This window comes from Crocodylus porosus, unplaced genomic scaffold (assembly GCF_001723895.1).
Source record: "Crocodylus porosus isolate Cpor-Errol unplaced genomic scaffold, CroPor_comp1, whole genome shotgun sequence".
In the NCBI taxonomy this organism is placed as follows: domain Eukaryota; kingdom Metazoa; phylum Chordata; order Crocodylia; family Crocodylidae; genus Crocodylus; species Crocodylus porosus.
This window is the reverse complement of record NW_017728943.1, coordinates 45,311,756-45,327,973: the sequence shown is the minus strand read 5'-3', so window position 1 is coordinate 45,327,973 and position 16,218 is coordinate 45,311,756. Positions and strand designations below refer to the sequence as shown.

At 47.9% G+C, this 16,218-nt stretch overlaps 1 protein-coding gene across 3 annotated transcripts in view; it reads left to right on the top strand.

The window, feature by feature from the left end:
* EML6 (echinoderm microtubule associated protein like 6) overlaps positions 1-15,974 on the top strand; it is a 325,505-nt gene extending 309,531 nt beyond the window's left edge. For all 3 annotated transcript variants that reach the window (XM_019549288.1, XM_019549286.1, XM_019549287.1), the window contains one exon: positions 13,424-15,974. In XM_019549288.1, the coding sequence (XP_019404833.1) occupies positions 13,424-13,448 (25 nt within the window). In that variant the 3' untranslated portion in view covers positions 13,449-15,974. The remainder of the gene's footprint in view (positions 1-13,423) is intronic.
* Positions 15,975-16,218: the final 244 nt, after the last annotated feature.

The following is a 16,218-nucleotide window of genomic DNA, read 5'->3' as shown; positions in this document are numbered from 1 at the left end:
GCGTCCCATAGGACTGATGAAAGACTGACGCAAAGTACCTATTTAATAGGTTGGCTTTTTCCTGGGCGTCAGTTGTCCCATCTGGTTTAGCAGGGGTCCAACATTGCCCTTGCTTTTCCTCCGGCTCCCCACATATCTGAAAAAGGACTTTGAAGGAGAATATATTTTTAGTTTGTTTGAAACCCTTTCATATATTCTTGTGATCCAGTTTTGAGTCACAATCCAGAGGTTGAGAAACACTGCATTAGGGTAACCACAATCCTGTTTGCTATGTGTCTTTTAGAACAGTGGGGTGGGTGGGGACAACCTTTTTGACAAGTGTGCCACTCCAATCTCCTTTCCCTTCCTGATCTAACACTGGTTTCTGCTTCCTGCCTTGTGCTCCCTGCCCACTGTATTGCTTTGCTTTTTGCTCCCTTCCCAATCTGCCACATGCCACACGCAGAGGCTGCCCATTAGGGCTGTGTGAAATGCCTGCATTTTATTTCGGTTTCATATTCGGAGTTTTGGAGGGACAGTGTTTCGTTTCAGCATTTCACAGGGCTGTCCAAAACAGCTGTTTTATCTCATTTCGGATTTGGCATTTCAGAGGGACAGTGACTCGTTTTGGTGTTTTGAATCACTGTCCCATTTCATTTTGGCCAAAACTGTTTAAGAATTTTAATGGTGTTTTGGTGTTTTGGCCATAGGCTATAATAGAGAATCACAAAACTGCCTATAACTTCGTCATTTCTTGCCTGATTCAGATGCAACTTGCAGGGGTGTTAGCCCCTTCTGAGACCATGAAGCCTGCCAGCTTTCAAGGAGATAGGTGCAGGGATTTCCGGGAAACTACACCTCAAGCTTCTGACTAGCAAAACTCATGACGTGATTTTGTGTGTGTGTGTTAAGGCACAACAGGCTGAAAACTGCAGGGATGGTAGCCCCTGCTGAGGCTATGAAGCCTGCCAAGTTTCAAGGAGATAGGTGCAAGGGATTCTTGGAAACTGCTCCTCAAACTGGTGAAAGCAAAACTTGTGTCATGTGTGGTAAGGTTGTAGCCATGTTGATCTAAGGACATAGCCCAGAAAAGGTTCTTAGGGTCAATCCGATATCTTTTCTTAGACCAACAGAATAGTTGGAGAAATTTTTCTTTGCAAGCTTTTAGGTTTAAAATCCCTTTGTCAGGCTGAGGAAGCATCTAGCTGGTGTATGTGTGTGCTTCCTGGATGGAAGGAATAGTAAAGAAGCCAGAGACTGGCACGGAAGGCAGGCAAGAAAGCCAGTTAGTAAAAATGGAAATGGAGGCATCAGGAAGTGAGAGACAGGCTGGTAGGGAGTGGGGGATAGAAGGGGGATGTAGCAGGTAAAAGTGGAGAGGTACCTGCTACCTGGGGAGTCAGATGTCTGGCAGGTTGTAGTGTGTTATAAATCCAATGTCTATATCGAGTCCATGAGTTTCTGTATCTAGGAGGTTGATAAAGTGAAGTTTATAGGCTCATCTGAAAAGTGGTTTGTAAATTCAAACAAGCACCGACAATTGCTAACCTCATCACCAGAAGCCAACTTCCTACAACCCAAAACACACTGAATGGATCCAGACCATGCCATGACAAGACATGCAAAACCTGCCAACGTATCTCCAGTACCCCCACAAACTGTGCACCAAAATATATCAAAGACAATCATACCCAACTATCTGTGGGGGCACATTTCTCACAAAAAAAACACTTGGTCTCCAGTCTCTCAGTCCTGATCCTCAAAGGGAATTTACAAACCACTTTTCACAGACAGGCCTATGACCTTCACTTCATCAACCTCCTAGATGCAGAAACTTATGGAGTCTATATAGACATTGGGTTTATGACACACTACAACCTGCCTGACATCCAACTCCCCAGGTACCTCTCCACTTTTACCTGCACTGCTACATCCTCCCTCTCCCCGCACCCCCAGCCTGTCTCACCCCCTGATGCCTCTATTTCCATTTTAACTGATTGCCTTTCTTGCCTGCATTGCATGCCAGCCTCTGGCTTCTTTACTATTCCTTCCATCCAGGAAGAGCACATGCACACCAACTAGATGCTTTCTCAGCCTAACTAAAGGTTTTAAACCTGAAAGCCCATGCCTCACAGATGGCATCCCAGGCAGCTAAGCTGAACTCACCTGGAACCTCAACCAGCAATCCTCAGGCCTCTCGAAGATCTTAGGGGTCTGGGCTTTCCCCAGCCAGGACTGTGCATGTGTGTGGTGGCTGGAAGTTATAAGGCACCTCCTACCCACCTTTCACCAGGGAGAGCCTCTGTCCTGACATTTCCTGAGGCTGCCATGCCGCTGGCAATCCCACCACGTCTCCCGACCCTGGCAGGGTGCAGTTTTGGTCGTCATGGCCAGAATGTGGGGCCTCCTTCTTCCCCGTAGCCCCAGGTCATACCTCCAAGTTCATCCTGGCATGGGAGCTCAGCAGAGATATGTTCTTCCCCTGCTGGCTGGTGATGCAGTGAGTGCTACCTCCACCTCTGAGAGCAGGGCATTAAATAGTTTTTAAAAAATGAAAAAAGAAAATAGGTCCAGATGGAGTGAGGAGAGTGGCACTTATCCATCTGCAGGTAGAGCTTGGGGAACCCCAGCAGCAGAGGGTTCACCTTGAGGAACGCCAGCTGCTCCACCAAAGCAGAATCCAAGCAGGTGCGGTGGGGTGTCACAACATCCCCAGCAATGCTGAACACCCTCTCACTTGGAACACTGGTCGGTGGAACACTGTCCACTGACAGGACAGATGTTCCCGGGCAACCATAGCCAAATTCTGCCATATCTAGGTGCGGCTTGCTCAGTAGGCCAAGTCCAGTGGTCACAGTCCAGTGGCTCCACATTCAAAGCTTCTGCGCTACCTGCCCAAGGCTGGAGTTTGGTGCATCTGGACACCACCATGGAAGCCATGCTTTTGGCCCACATTGGCAGCAGCTGGCATGGAGGAGACTGGCTGCTGCTGGGAGTGCTGGCACGTGGAAGTGGATCCCTCTCTTCCATGTCCCCTCGCCTCTGCCCTTCTGCCTCCCTGACCACCAGCACCTCCATCCAGTGATTGAGGGTTTTTGTGCTGCCAGTGCACATGCTGCTCTTCACCTTCGGGTTGCACATACCCCCTAGCACGTGAACCGTACTGGACCACAACAGATCCGGCCATTTTTTGGTGCCCTCCTTCAGCCACCTCACCAGTGCCTGCACCTCTGGTGAAAGGGACTTGCCCCAGCCAGGAGCACTGATCCCCTTGAACTTCTCCATTTGGGTCTCAAGCTCCTTGACTATGGTGATCACCTGGCTAAGGCAGGCATTGCTAGCACTGAGGGTCTCAGTGGCCTCAAGGAACACCTTGAGGACCAGCAAGATCTGGGAGATGGTATCCCACTCAGCTCTGTTAAGGGGGCTGCTGATCCCAATATCCACAAGCAAGGCCGTCTCATGGATGGCCTTCCGTTGCTCCACTAGCCTCTCAAGCATCAGGTATGTGGAGTTCCACCAAGTCTCCACATCCTGGATGATTTTGTGTTGTGGGATGTTCAGCTCTGCTTGTTTGTCCTGCAGCAACTTGCCCCCCTTGATGCTCTGGTGGAAGTAGCCCACCACCTTCCTGCATTTTGAAATGACCTGGCTGGTTGTGCTGGTGCCATCACTGGCAGCCCTGTCCCCCTCCAAGGCATCCCTGACTATGGGGTAGAGCTTGTGTGCCACACAGTGGATGCCAACAAAGTTGGCATCACAGACCACCTTTATCGTGTTGGCCACGTTGTCAGTGACCATGAACCCACAGTTCCTGCCCAGTGAGCCACCCCTGCACCATGTGGTTCATGATCCCTATGATCTCCTTTGCCCTGTTGTACTCATCCATCACCTTGGCTTGAAGGAGAGCCCACTGACAGCCTAACTGATGGCACCAGTGCCCTGTGAGGGAGAAATAGGCATGATTTCCACCCCAGCTGCTCCCGATATCCAAGGTGAAGTGCAAAGCCACCTGTGGACCTGCATTGTACAGCTCCTCCCTCAAGTACTCCCTGCATGCCTCATACAGGGAAGGCACCACCATCCTGCTGAAGGTGGTGCATGTGGACACTTGGTAGGATGGGGCCACGAGCATCATGAGCTGCCTGAACCCTGGTTGCTCAACTAAGGAGAAGGGCTGGCCATCCAAAGTAAGCATCTCCCCAGTGCTCTGGGTGATCTTGCTTGCCTTTGCAATGTGCCCACCTTTCTGTCTGCCTTTGCCCCACTGTTCCAGGGTAGCCTGCCTCTGCTTTGGGGAGAAGGGGACATTGGAGCAAGACAGGGACTTCCCTTTGGGCATGCTCCCACTGGTGCCAGGCTGAAGAGGAGCAAGGGCAAGGGGGTGGTGCCTGTGGAGATGTATCATTATCCCCATGGTGCTATACTGTTTCTCCTCCTTGCCCCAGCTGTTCTTACATCAGCAGTGCAGGGAGATAGCATACCTGGGATCATCTGCCACCTCAAAATGATCCCACACCACACTACCCCTTCACTTCTGGAGTGTGGGTGTGGATCCCGCCTGACCCCCTCCTCACCAGGCACAACAACAGGAGGAGCTGACTCAGCTGAGCCACTTGCCTCCACAACCTCAATGTCAACCTCCTCCAAACTGCCTTCCAGGGAAGGTGACCTGGCTCTAGGAGAACTCTGAAGGGAATCGAGCACAAACTCAGATTCCTCCTCGCCCCCTGCCACCCCCACCCCCAAATTTCTTTTGCTAGGGCACTTAGGTCCCCTGCTTCCAGATCCAGCTCCTCCTCTGGCACTGGAAGGCTCAGGCTGGAAACTGAAATGGGGGTAGAGGAGACTGTCATGCTAGTGCTGCTTGCCATGCTGGTGGGCTGGGGGTTATTATTATGGCTGGTGTTATTGGAGGGAGTGCAGATGCAGGCACTGGTCCCACCTTCTTGCTGCCACTAGCATCAGAAAAAGCTTCATGCCTCCTAGTGCTAGGGAAGAGACTGTGTCTAAGTTTTGGGAGGGAACTTACAGCTCTCCCTCTGTCCCCTCTCCCTCCCTAGCCAGAAGACCTGGCACCTGCATTTCTAGAAAACTTCATATTTCATGTGCTGGAAACAAATGTGTGTGTGTGTGTGTGTGTGTGTGTGTGTGAGATAAAATTAAATGCATGTGTACTGAGTGGTTTCCAGACAAAGCACTGCTTTCTTTTTTTTTGGGAGGGGGAAAAAAAAGAAGAACAAATAACAGGAATTTTGGGGAAGGGTAGGCAAGGGTGAATAAATAGGAGAGGATTGGCAAATGGCTACAAGTTGTAGCAAAGCACTACCAAGCTGCAAGCTTACAGAACGATGCTGCAGTGCTCTCAGTCTCTGCTGCTCCTGCTGGGACAGAAGCAGCTGCAAAATGGCAGAGACTCAGTTCACAAACAGCCATTTATGCTGCTTCTCTGTCCCTCCCCCAGAGCACTGGGATTGGAAGGGACCTCAGGGACAGATCCTTGGCACTGGCCAGCTACAGATGTCAATATCAGAGCAGTCCTACACGCCCCACCCCAAACAGCTCCAAAATATCCAAACCGTTTCAGAAACATCTGACATTTCTGAAACATTTCAGATGGCCCGTTTTGTTTCAGAGCTGTTTCAGAGCCCTGCGTTTCGTTTTGGATTCGGTGTTTCGACCACTGAAACATCCAAATCCAAAACAAAATGAAAAGGCAAAAATTTCTCACAGCCTTACTGCCCATGCAAATTGTGCCTCTTCTGCCACAAGTTGGCCACCCCAACTTAGAAAATGTTTAATCCTAGCCCTGCCAGCTACACACCAAAACCTCCAATCTAACATGAGTAGTACTTCCTACCTGGTTTAATTGACATAAAGAGGTTGTATGTTATACACTCACACAAGCTGGTAAACCATTCGCTTTGTGGGATGATGCACATTTATGGTAATTTTAATTCAAATGATGCCGTTGACTTAGGACCATTCCTTAGGGGCTTTGACTGTAGCAGTTTTCTGTAGGCTGAGACCACAGGGAAGGTACCTTGGGTTCTTTTTTCTTGACTGGGATGGTTCAGTTACGGATGATCCTTCCGTGAGCTGGACTCAGTGAGGTCCCTCCCAGCTCTGCTTTCCTACAATTGAGCGACATACTCGTGCTCCTAAGCTGAAGGTTCAGGCCAGCCAAGCTCTATACAACACAAGCTGAGAGAAAAAGCAAAAGGCAAAGCCCACTGGCTTTAAAATGAGAAAACTATGAGAGTCTGCTGATGTGGTACAGACTGCAGCAAAATAATGTGAACTACAGAACCAAATGAGTAACACTGATAACAGTTGCATATTGTAGATGAAAATCTGCTTTACAAGAAGAGTAAGTGTAAAAGCAGCTCAAGTTCATCCACTCAAGAAGCACTGAGAAGTTAGGAAATGCCAGAAATAAAGTCCTCATTACCTCTAACTTTACCCGTCCCCCACCCCATGCATTTACATTATTTTAAAGGGTTAACTATACAATGGCATGCTTTTTCAGGACAGTCCGACTGGCTGCCTGCAGCCCCCAAGGGGTTAAACTGTAGCCCTCCCACTAGTCCTGATGCCACACTAGCAACTGCTCCAGCTGCTGCTGTAACTGCTGGAGTCTCTGGGCTCAACCTCCCTTCTCCAGCTTCTGTTCCTTGCCCCCCACCCCAGAGTGAATAATGGGGCAGCGTGCCATGGTGAGGCCAAGGGACTCAGGAAGCCCAGGGCTTTCACACAGCCTGAGAGCACCGCACGGTGCAGCAGGGAGGGGTGGAACTGAGGTGCAGTGTGCACCAGGGGGCACATGGCCCAGTGTGAAGGAGTGCTGGAACACCGTTGTTTTGGGAGATGGCAGAGGTGGATGCTCAAGGCCTGCATAACTCTCATTCCTGCCCCCAGCCACTCAGAAGTTAGATAGCTCTGCTTGGTTGAGTTCGCTGAGGAGGTGGTTCAGCTAGTGAGCAGTTGTCCAGTATTAGCTCCATTACTAAATGTATAGCCCCGTGCTTTGGTGAAACCCTGCTGTGAACACATCTTCTGCAGTTTCCTCATGGGCTTCAGCATGGCCTCATCATGGTAACCTCTGTTTTGCAAACATGAATGTCCCTTCAGACATGCTCCAGCATGGCAAGATTATCCCCTGCCTTGCAGCGGGAGGGGGGAGTGGGTGGAGAATCTGAAACATAGGAGGGGGCTAGAGCCACAAGAGGTCATGGGCATTGCAGTACTGAGCATTGCAGCACCTACCCTTGAGGTGCCTTGCTACTACTATACTGTCTGAGTTCCTGACTGAGAGAGTTCCTGCAAAAGCCTCCTAGTTACTAGCGTAAAGACAAGGCTGGGTAGGCAGTATTCTTCAGCTGTATGCTCAGCCCTTTCCCTACCTCCCTTGAAGCATAGGCACTTTGTAGAAAGAAATGTAAGAGTTATGGGACAAGTGAGAGAGCAAGCAAGAACAGCTGAACTGTGGTAACACTCCCCTCCTTTAGAGGATTTAGACACTGACTCCTTTAATGAGGACTTCATTCTTAGGACTTCCACTGTGCTCTGTACCTCCCAAGAAAATCAGGAGTCCTGGAGCTAGTGAAGATATCTGAAGGATCTTGGCAACCAGTTTGACCCTCCATTACCAAAGTGGTGGGATGGAGGGGATTAGATATCCTAGCAGGTGCTCCTTAACTGCTTGCTTTTTCCCCTTCATTAGCAGCTGCTACAGCCAGGCATGATGCCATTGATTAGATATAAAACAAATCCACACACTTGGAATCACCTTGGCAGTGTTCGTTGATGTGTCTGGCTGTAGAACTGGAGGTAACCAAAGTCTGCCAAACTAATCTAGCCATACCTGTGCGGCTTTGGTAATGGGGAGGACCTTACTTTGCCTGGCATGAACCGCTGGAGCATACTTAGGACCTTAAGCATCTGTAGCAAGCTGGAAAGGCTGGGCTTAGCCTTTTCATGAAAGCTTGTAAAATCCTAAAATTATCTGTGAGGTAGTTGAGATTAACACTGCTTAATCCAGGAATTAAAGGGTTAGTGTCAGCCTGTTCCACCGGGTGGGAAGTCTTCATGCTCTAGTGATAATGGATAGGTTCTGAATTTAACCAGCAGGCTGAGTCCAGGGCCAGCAGGACCACACAGGTATGGGCTTTCAACACAACAGCTGCTGTCCCGCACACCACGTAGTGGATGGTCTTGATGCCCACTACATACGGAGGCAGCCTCAGCAAGTCCCAGGGTAAGTGTTCCGAGTTCCAGCATCCTTGGACTTAAAAAAGTCAAGAGGTGGAAAGTGAAGCAGTGGTGCAGAGGGTCCTAGTGCCAGTGATGGCACTGGGTCAGCACAAGAGACAATATAATGGGCACTATGGCAGAGAAGGCTGAGATCTCCCAGTCTGTAAAGTAAGAGGTTGCTACTGGGGCAGTTGTTGTGGATGAGTAACCAAGGGTGAGTATTGTTCAAAGTTGCAACACATCTTGGTGGAACTGAAGCTACCAGTGCCAGAATGTAAGACTTGGTGGTGGTGCTGTGGAGGGCTCCCTCCAGCACTTGTCTTTGAGCTCCCATGGCCCTAAAAAACATGTCCCCTGCTCCAGGCCTCTGTGCCACAGCACTTTTAAGCCTCACCGGAAGCTATGGGATTAGACTTCTATGATCTTGATAAATGAAGACACAGTTGCCATCAACTGCTGTAGTTCACATACAATAAAGACGGTAAAGGATTACCCTGAGCAAGCATTGGCTTGGTGTCAGCAAGGAGATGGCAAGTAGAAATTAGGGAAAACTTTCACTTTAAAAAGAGAAGGTAAGCTCTGGACCAGGAGTCCTAGGGAAGGCGTGGAAGCCCATCATTTTGGAAAATAGGCTGATGATGCAAGTAAACTTGATTCTGCTTCAGAGGAGGATAGATGTGAGCTCTTGAAGTCTCTTACAGTCCTACAGGCAGAGGCATAACAGGTCAGCCAGGCACCCTGGGCAGCTGCAATGAAGAGACAACAGTGACTTCCAGATGCTGCTGAGATGTTGTGACTGCAACCACAGCTGCTGTTTTTTGATGCCTCTTCTCCACCCTTCCCCAGGCAAAAGTGAATGCCAGGAGATGCTACCAGTTGCTTCTCCCTAGTTATGCTGCTGGACACTAGTATTTTACACCTTAATTCTTCCAATTTTTCAACTTAGAGGTGTGCCTCAAGATGGCTTGGAAACCACCCTTGTGGGCTAGTAAGCTTTTCCCATCTAGGTGCTGTGAAGAACATCAACTTCTTCTGTGGTAGGGAAGACAATGGAGGGAAATCCCAAATTACTAGGCAGATATGGTCTTTTGGGGAGTGGAAACATCCTGCTAGAAAGATAGCTCTTCATTGAAGGGCTGACGTAGGAAAAACTGATCATAGGTCAGGTGCTAAACTAGGAGCTGAGAAACAATGGGGACAAGAAATCAAGCTGGTATGTCAGTCAAATGGCAACATGCAAAAGGTTTCACCAGAAAATAGCAGCACAACCAAACTACAGGCAGCAGACAGGTAGAGGCAGTCACAAGGGAAAATTAAGGAATGCAGACTGAAGTTGTAGCATGTGGACCAGAAGCAGACAGCCTGCATAGGAAACTGGCAGGTGTGGACTGTTGGGGACTGGATGTCCTGCCAAGAGATGCACCTTTCTTGGGCTATTTGGGCCTTCTAAAACCATTGCAGAGATGCCAAAGTATCGGGTTGCATTGGCCCTCAATGGACATGGGGGGAATGATACCTAGTTCTGAGGTAGCAGAGATGAGCTACTGTTTGAATTGTCAAAAAAACGAAGCTCCTGGAAGAAATCAATTCTGCCCATAAACTAACCAACACTGACTGTTTTTCGAGGGTCAGGACATGAATAATGTCTCACTCAAGGGCTCAGTCAGAGGAACCTGTCCACAATGGATAATACATCTAAACTGCTTTGGCCATTCCTGTACTGTTGTGCGACTGTGCCTCTTTTCTTGATAGAGTGAATCATTGGCTCTGATACAGTTCTGAGGTACTTTAGATAGTGTTACACAGACATTAACTAATTGCCAATATGCCTGCAATGGAACTATTAATTAGCCTTCTCTTAGATCCATAAATCGAGCGGCTTGGCCTCTGATGCAACACGAGTAGTGGAAGCACCAACAGTAGCAGCCAAACATCTTTGGAAATAAGACACTCAGGATAAGCTGTGTAACATGCTAGGAACTAAAACCAAAGCACAGGCTTGAGTTTGGGTGTTGCAATTATTTCAGCCAGAGGGCCGCTTACCAAGTTTTGGCAAGCTGTTGAGGGCTGCATGGCTAGCCCTGCCCTTTGACAGGTGCCCCACCCCCTTTGTCACCAATTTGGATCCAGAAGTCCCACCACCTAACCTCTGACCTTTGTCACCAGATTTCCCTCCCCTTGTTACTGGAAGTAATCCTTTTGCCATCTCAGAACCAGAAAAATACCAAGTTATAGTCTAAAAATCAAACATCTACTACAACATTCATTAATTTGATTTCAAAAAATTATTTTGTCCTGCTTTGTGTTTGTGTAGCGTACATAGAGGTGATTGTATAATAGCTTAAAATGTAGTCTTACTCTCAGGGCTTCTGCCCACCCAGTTACCCCCCTTTCCCCCCCATCTGCCACCACTGCCCTTTTCCTGCCACTTCCCTACCTTCCTGCTTGCCACCGCCACTTCCTTGCCCACCCCTCCCACCGGTGCTCCGGCACCATGCAGTTCCCAGTTGCATGGGTAGGTCTGCAGAATGCAGGAGCAGGCCTGGCTGGCATGGCATGGAGCCAGCCAGTAATTGTGGGGCGGGGCTGGGCTGGGCTGGGCTGCCTCCTGCTTAGCCTTGTGGTCCAGTGATGTAGCTGGGAACCATGTGCCATTGGAGCAGCCAGCAAGTGAGATGGGGGGGGGAAGTGGCAGCAGCAGCAGGTGGAAAAGCAGGGAAAGGGTGGTGGCAGTTGTAGCAGGCAGGGGTGGACACGAGTAGCAGTGGGTGGGAGCGCAGCAACAGCTGGGCAGGAGTATGGGACCTATGCCAGTGCCCTGGGGCCAGACCTGGTGGGGACCCAGGGTGAGGTGGCAGGAGCGTGTGGTGGCTCTGTCTGTCTCCATGCTGGCACAGCCCAACTCAGCTCTATAGAGTCCCTGCCAGCCCACAGCCTGTGCTCCTGCTTCCCCACCCTGGGCCCCTGCTGGCCCTGTCCCCAGGGCACTGGCACAGGCCCCACACTCCCACCCAGTTGTCACTGCACTGCTGCATGCTGCCACTCACTGCCCCCCACACCTGCCACCCCCATTTCCCTGCTTTTCCACCCGCTGCTGTGGAGTAGGGTGGGGGAACAGGCTTCCAGCTGGGGGTGGGGAGAGGAACAGGCAGGGCCAGGCATGTTTTGCTGTTGGCTGATGGGTCCTGCTGCCCCTAGGTCCTGCCGCCAGTTCCCCCTGGGTCCTGCTGCCGCTGGCACCCTGTCATCTTGACAGGCAGCTGAGGCAGATAATTTTTCTAAATTTTTTAGGGGACCCCCACATGCCGAACAGAATAGCCTAGCGAGCCGCATCTGGTTCACAAGCCATATTTTGCCCACCCCTGCAGGGTTTTCTTTCAAAAATGGCTGTCCAGCTTCTTAGCCTGTTACTTTTAACATCAGCTCTGGGTTTGTTTGTTTTTTTTGGCTTGGTCATAAACCACAACCAACTCTGAAACGGTAAGGGTTGATGCTTCTGATAAAATGTGTGAAGCAGACTAGATTAAATGCACCCATACAAGACTAGATGTTCCAGTCTCTGGCCCTTCAGTACCTTTGATCACACAGACATATATGCAGGGGAAAAAAGTTTGTTTAAATAAGAGTCAGCAACCTACGGCCCATAAGCCAGATTCAATCTGTGGTGCTGGGGAGGCTGCAGTGACATTCAGCTGGCATGGGTGATAGGAGGGAATTCACCAACACTGCACCATGCTGCAACTGGACACTAGGGCATTAGCCCATGTCACGCAGTAATCAGGCAGTGGAAAGAAGCAGTGAAGGTGGCACCTGGGTCTTAGCACCAGATTCTCTCAGATCTCTGCTGGGCTATTCTGGCCCACTGCTGCAAAGGGTTGTTAACTCCTGGTTTCACCTGAACCACTTGCTTCTCACTCTGGAATGGGGTTGCATATTGACCAGCTTATCACAGGACCGGGGGGGGAAAAAAAAAAAAAAAAGGAAAGAAAGAAAGAAAGAGACTTTTAATGACTTAAGCTTCAACGTGTAAAAACCAGGGCCTTTAAAAAAAAAAAAAAAAAAAAACACACACACACTGCCATATGCCTCATGTAAGGTATACCTTGCTGCATGCAGTGCACAGCCCACTGCCACCCACCCCACCCCAACTGCTTCGAAATTGGACAGCCCGTTTTATACCATCAGATTAACTAGAAAAAATTGCCAGGCCTTTAACACTTGACAGAAGTCACTAGGGCTACGCGACGCTTCGGGTGGCGATTCGAGCCAGAGGAGATTCGGCCTGATTCAGTGGCCAAATCTCTGAGTCCGAATCAAATCAGGGGACCAATTTAAATGCCCAAATCGATTCAAAGCACTCCAAATCTTCAGAAGAGGTTTGGAGAGCTTTGTTGATTTGGGCAGTCCCAGTGGCTGCAGCAGGGAGCTGCAGCTGACCCTGAGCTGGTAAGTACTAGGGATGGGGGGGGTCTGGGTGAGGGGACCATGGGGGGGAACCCCTGCCAGGCCCCCCCCCCCCCCCCCCCAGCTCAGTACATTAAAAAAGCACCTCGGAGCTTACTAGGTGCTACTACATGGAGGGCTCTGCCACGAGCCCCCCCTCCCCAGCCCCCCCCCAACTCACCCAGCCCTACCATGGGTGCCCTGCCCAGGCCAGCTCTGGCCCTTTAAGGAAAAAAAAACCCAAGAAAAACCCAGGCCTCACCCCTCCTGGTGCAGCCTCAGGGTTTCTTGCAGAACCTCCCACATGGGCGGGACAGCAGGGATCACACCCCCACTGGCAGAAGCAGTGAATCCCAGGGTTTTTTTGTTTCTTAAAGGGCCAGCAGCACCTGCTGAGCCAGGGCTCCCCCCCTTCTCCCCAAGTGCTGGGAGCTCAGGCTGGGCAGGGCAGCCATTGCCAGGCTGGGAGAGGGGCAGGGGATGGGCCTGGCTGATTCTGAGATTCAGCTGCTGCTGAATTTCCAAATCAGATTCAGCCAAATCAAATGGGGGCAGTGATTTGAATCACTGAATTGAATCACTGTCCCCCCAGTTGGCTGAATCCGAAGCAACTAGCCACTTTGCACAGGCCTAGAAGTCATGAACTCAAGTGGTCAAAACATCCATAATCTCTCCACTTTCACATTAAATTTACAGTTATCACCAGGCTCTGTAAGGTCAACTTTATCAGTACTTACTTTATTTTTAGTGTATTTGTGTGGAGATGCCTTTGAAAGGAAAACTCCCTGGCCTCTGCTGCTGCTGCAATTACTCTACAATGGCAGAAGACTGGAGAGTCAACACCTCTTCCCCTTTGGCTGCTGTTATTTTATTACACAAATGCTGCATGGATTACCCATTTTCAGATGCGTGTGTGGTTACGAGTGCTACTCTGAGCTTGCATTTGGAAGGCTGCAATGCCCTTGGAGAAGGCACTTGTTTGTAACAGCTGTTCCCAGGCCTGCGTGATGAAGTGCTCCATGGTTGAACTGCTTTTGCTAAATATTTTATTGGTCAAACCACCTCAACAAAAGTACAGCCCATCAAGAAAGCTTGTGGGGCACAGTTGTCCTTTTGACTTGCATAACTTTAAAATTCATTGTGGGATTTTGTTGTTGTTTTTTTGTTTGTTTTTTATATACATTCCAACAAAAACGTTCACAATTTTAAATGACTGCTAAAAAGTCCAGTGTGGAATCTAATGCTGGGTAAGCAAAGCTCTGCCTAACTTGTGCTGAGCACAACTGGTTTCATGTCTTAGGTTTCAGTAAGCCAGTGAGCCAAATACTGCATTTGAAAGATCTTTTTTAAGTATGTTCCATTGGCCGTTTTCTCTCCACAAAGTGCCTTTGAAAAAGATATTTCCAACAGTAAATGGGCTACAATCTAGCCTTCCACCAATGTCCGCTTTCTACATATGGTGCTACAACTTTCACATTGAGGAGGGCTAAACACAAACCCCTTTTCCAGACATGTATGTGGGTCACCCATATTTTGTTTTACAATTAATACTTCCACAACTGAATTGCAACCTGTTCCCTTCAGGGGACTGACCATACACCTTATAAAAGCAATTACTGAACATGGAGTGTTAGTGGCAGTTTACCAAGAGATGGAGTGTGTCTGGCCCCAGAAAGTGATAGATTAAGTCCAGGCTTTTAAGCTCCACCCAGAGCCTGGAGATGGAAAGCACACACCAAAAAAACTTGTTTTAGGTAGTAGCAAAGATACTGTGGAAACTTAAATATAAGTGGCAAAGGAAGTTAATGAAGTGCTCTAGACACTTTCAAGCATCATCATTTCCCATTATTCATATAGCAGGGGGTGGAGAGATGCTAACTGAAAGCAATGAAGGATGAGTAAACCATTGGCAGAAATAGCTTGACACTGTTTTCTAATTTAACAAGGCTGCGCTGTTTAGCCACAGCAAGCAGGCAGCTGTGGTGCTACTCAGTTTACTGGAAGCGTGATGTTTCCTGGAAAGTACGGGGTCTCTTCCCTCATCCCTGATCAGCCAGGCCACTACATGGTCTGCAACATCCTATAGGAATGGATACCTATACCCAAAGTCCTGCTGTGGAGCAGCTGTGTTGAAGTCATAGACTCATTCTGCTTAAAGTGGAAACTATTTTTCCTCCCTCTTAAGAGCTTGTTTTTTTGACCTCAACAATGAGTAAAGCTGGTAAATCTTCCAACACATTTAGTCAGAGAATACATCTCAAAAACCAAGCCCATGAAAGAGTTAGTTTTTTTGATGCACTGTTGTTAGGAAAGGAATCAAACGTTTTTATGAGATTAAGACATTCTAGTTTGGCATTTTCTGAATGGTACGTTTCAATTCTGTTTTAAAATGCCTTTATAATTTAGAGATGGCTATTCTAGGGTGGAAAGAAACTAACTTGAAATGTTCTGACTGATCAGAGATGACCTTTTTGAACATTTCTTGTGAAATACAGAATAGTGATTATTTCAATCCAATTCAGGAAAATAGCATTTCGAAATCATAGAAATAAAAACTCTGGTTCCCACACACCTCTGATGAGAAAGTAGCTGTTGATTGTAGTGTCTTTGGAATGATGGACGGCAGGGCCCATTAAGAGCAAATCGATGTATATACAAAAAGCACACAAAAAAGTGCTTCAGCAACCTCAATCTTTTTGTTTGAATTGGTGGAATTTATTAATGCCTTATACTACTCTACAGAAGGTCAGTTTGTGCAACACAGAAGTCCCTATGCAGTCTTAAGTTTTTTTTAAGAAACTTTCTTCTGAATTGATATAACCATATTGACTGGTGATGTTGGTTGAGCACCTTCTTTGCCTATGTTGTAATGTTGGCCTTTCATATTGATTGTATCCTAAATGAAAATAATTGTGTGGCAGAATGAATTGATCAATGGTGATATGGTAAAAATATATAACAGCAATAGTGTCTGTCAGGAAAACACTTAAGTATGATTTGTATTTGTTTATATGGTCTGTTATGTATAAATATCCTCAAAAGTAATACTGTATTATATTGTAAATTAAAATATTCATGCATGAATTTATTTTTCAATGGCCAAGATTAGTATGATTTCAAAATACCTGTGTGTCAAATAAATTTGGTTATTAATTTTCATTGTTGTTTTCATTTTTACTGTCCAGGTAGTACAAAATTGACATGTTTACCTAAAGAATGTTGGACTCTTTAGATGGGCCATCATCTCTTGATGGCCCAGATATAGAATGCCATGTACAAGACACCCCCAAGAAACAATTTAAAAAAATTCTTAGTCCTTTTAGTCCAAATAACTTGAGTTTCGTCCATCTCTATTTCCGATATAATTTGCATCAATGAATGTAACACACCAAATTGGTGTTACACATAAATAAGGTTGGGAATAAAATGGAGCGACATCCCTCAAAAGAGAGGAGTTCCAAAAGGCATTTCATTTTGATTTCTGCATTATAGTTCTCATTTCAACTGCCTTTTCCTGAATTCAAATAACTTACTGGTGCCACA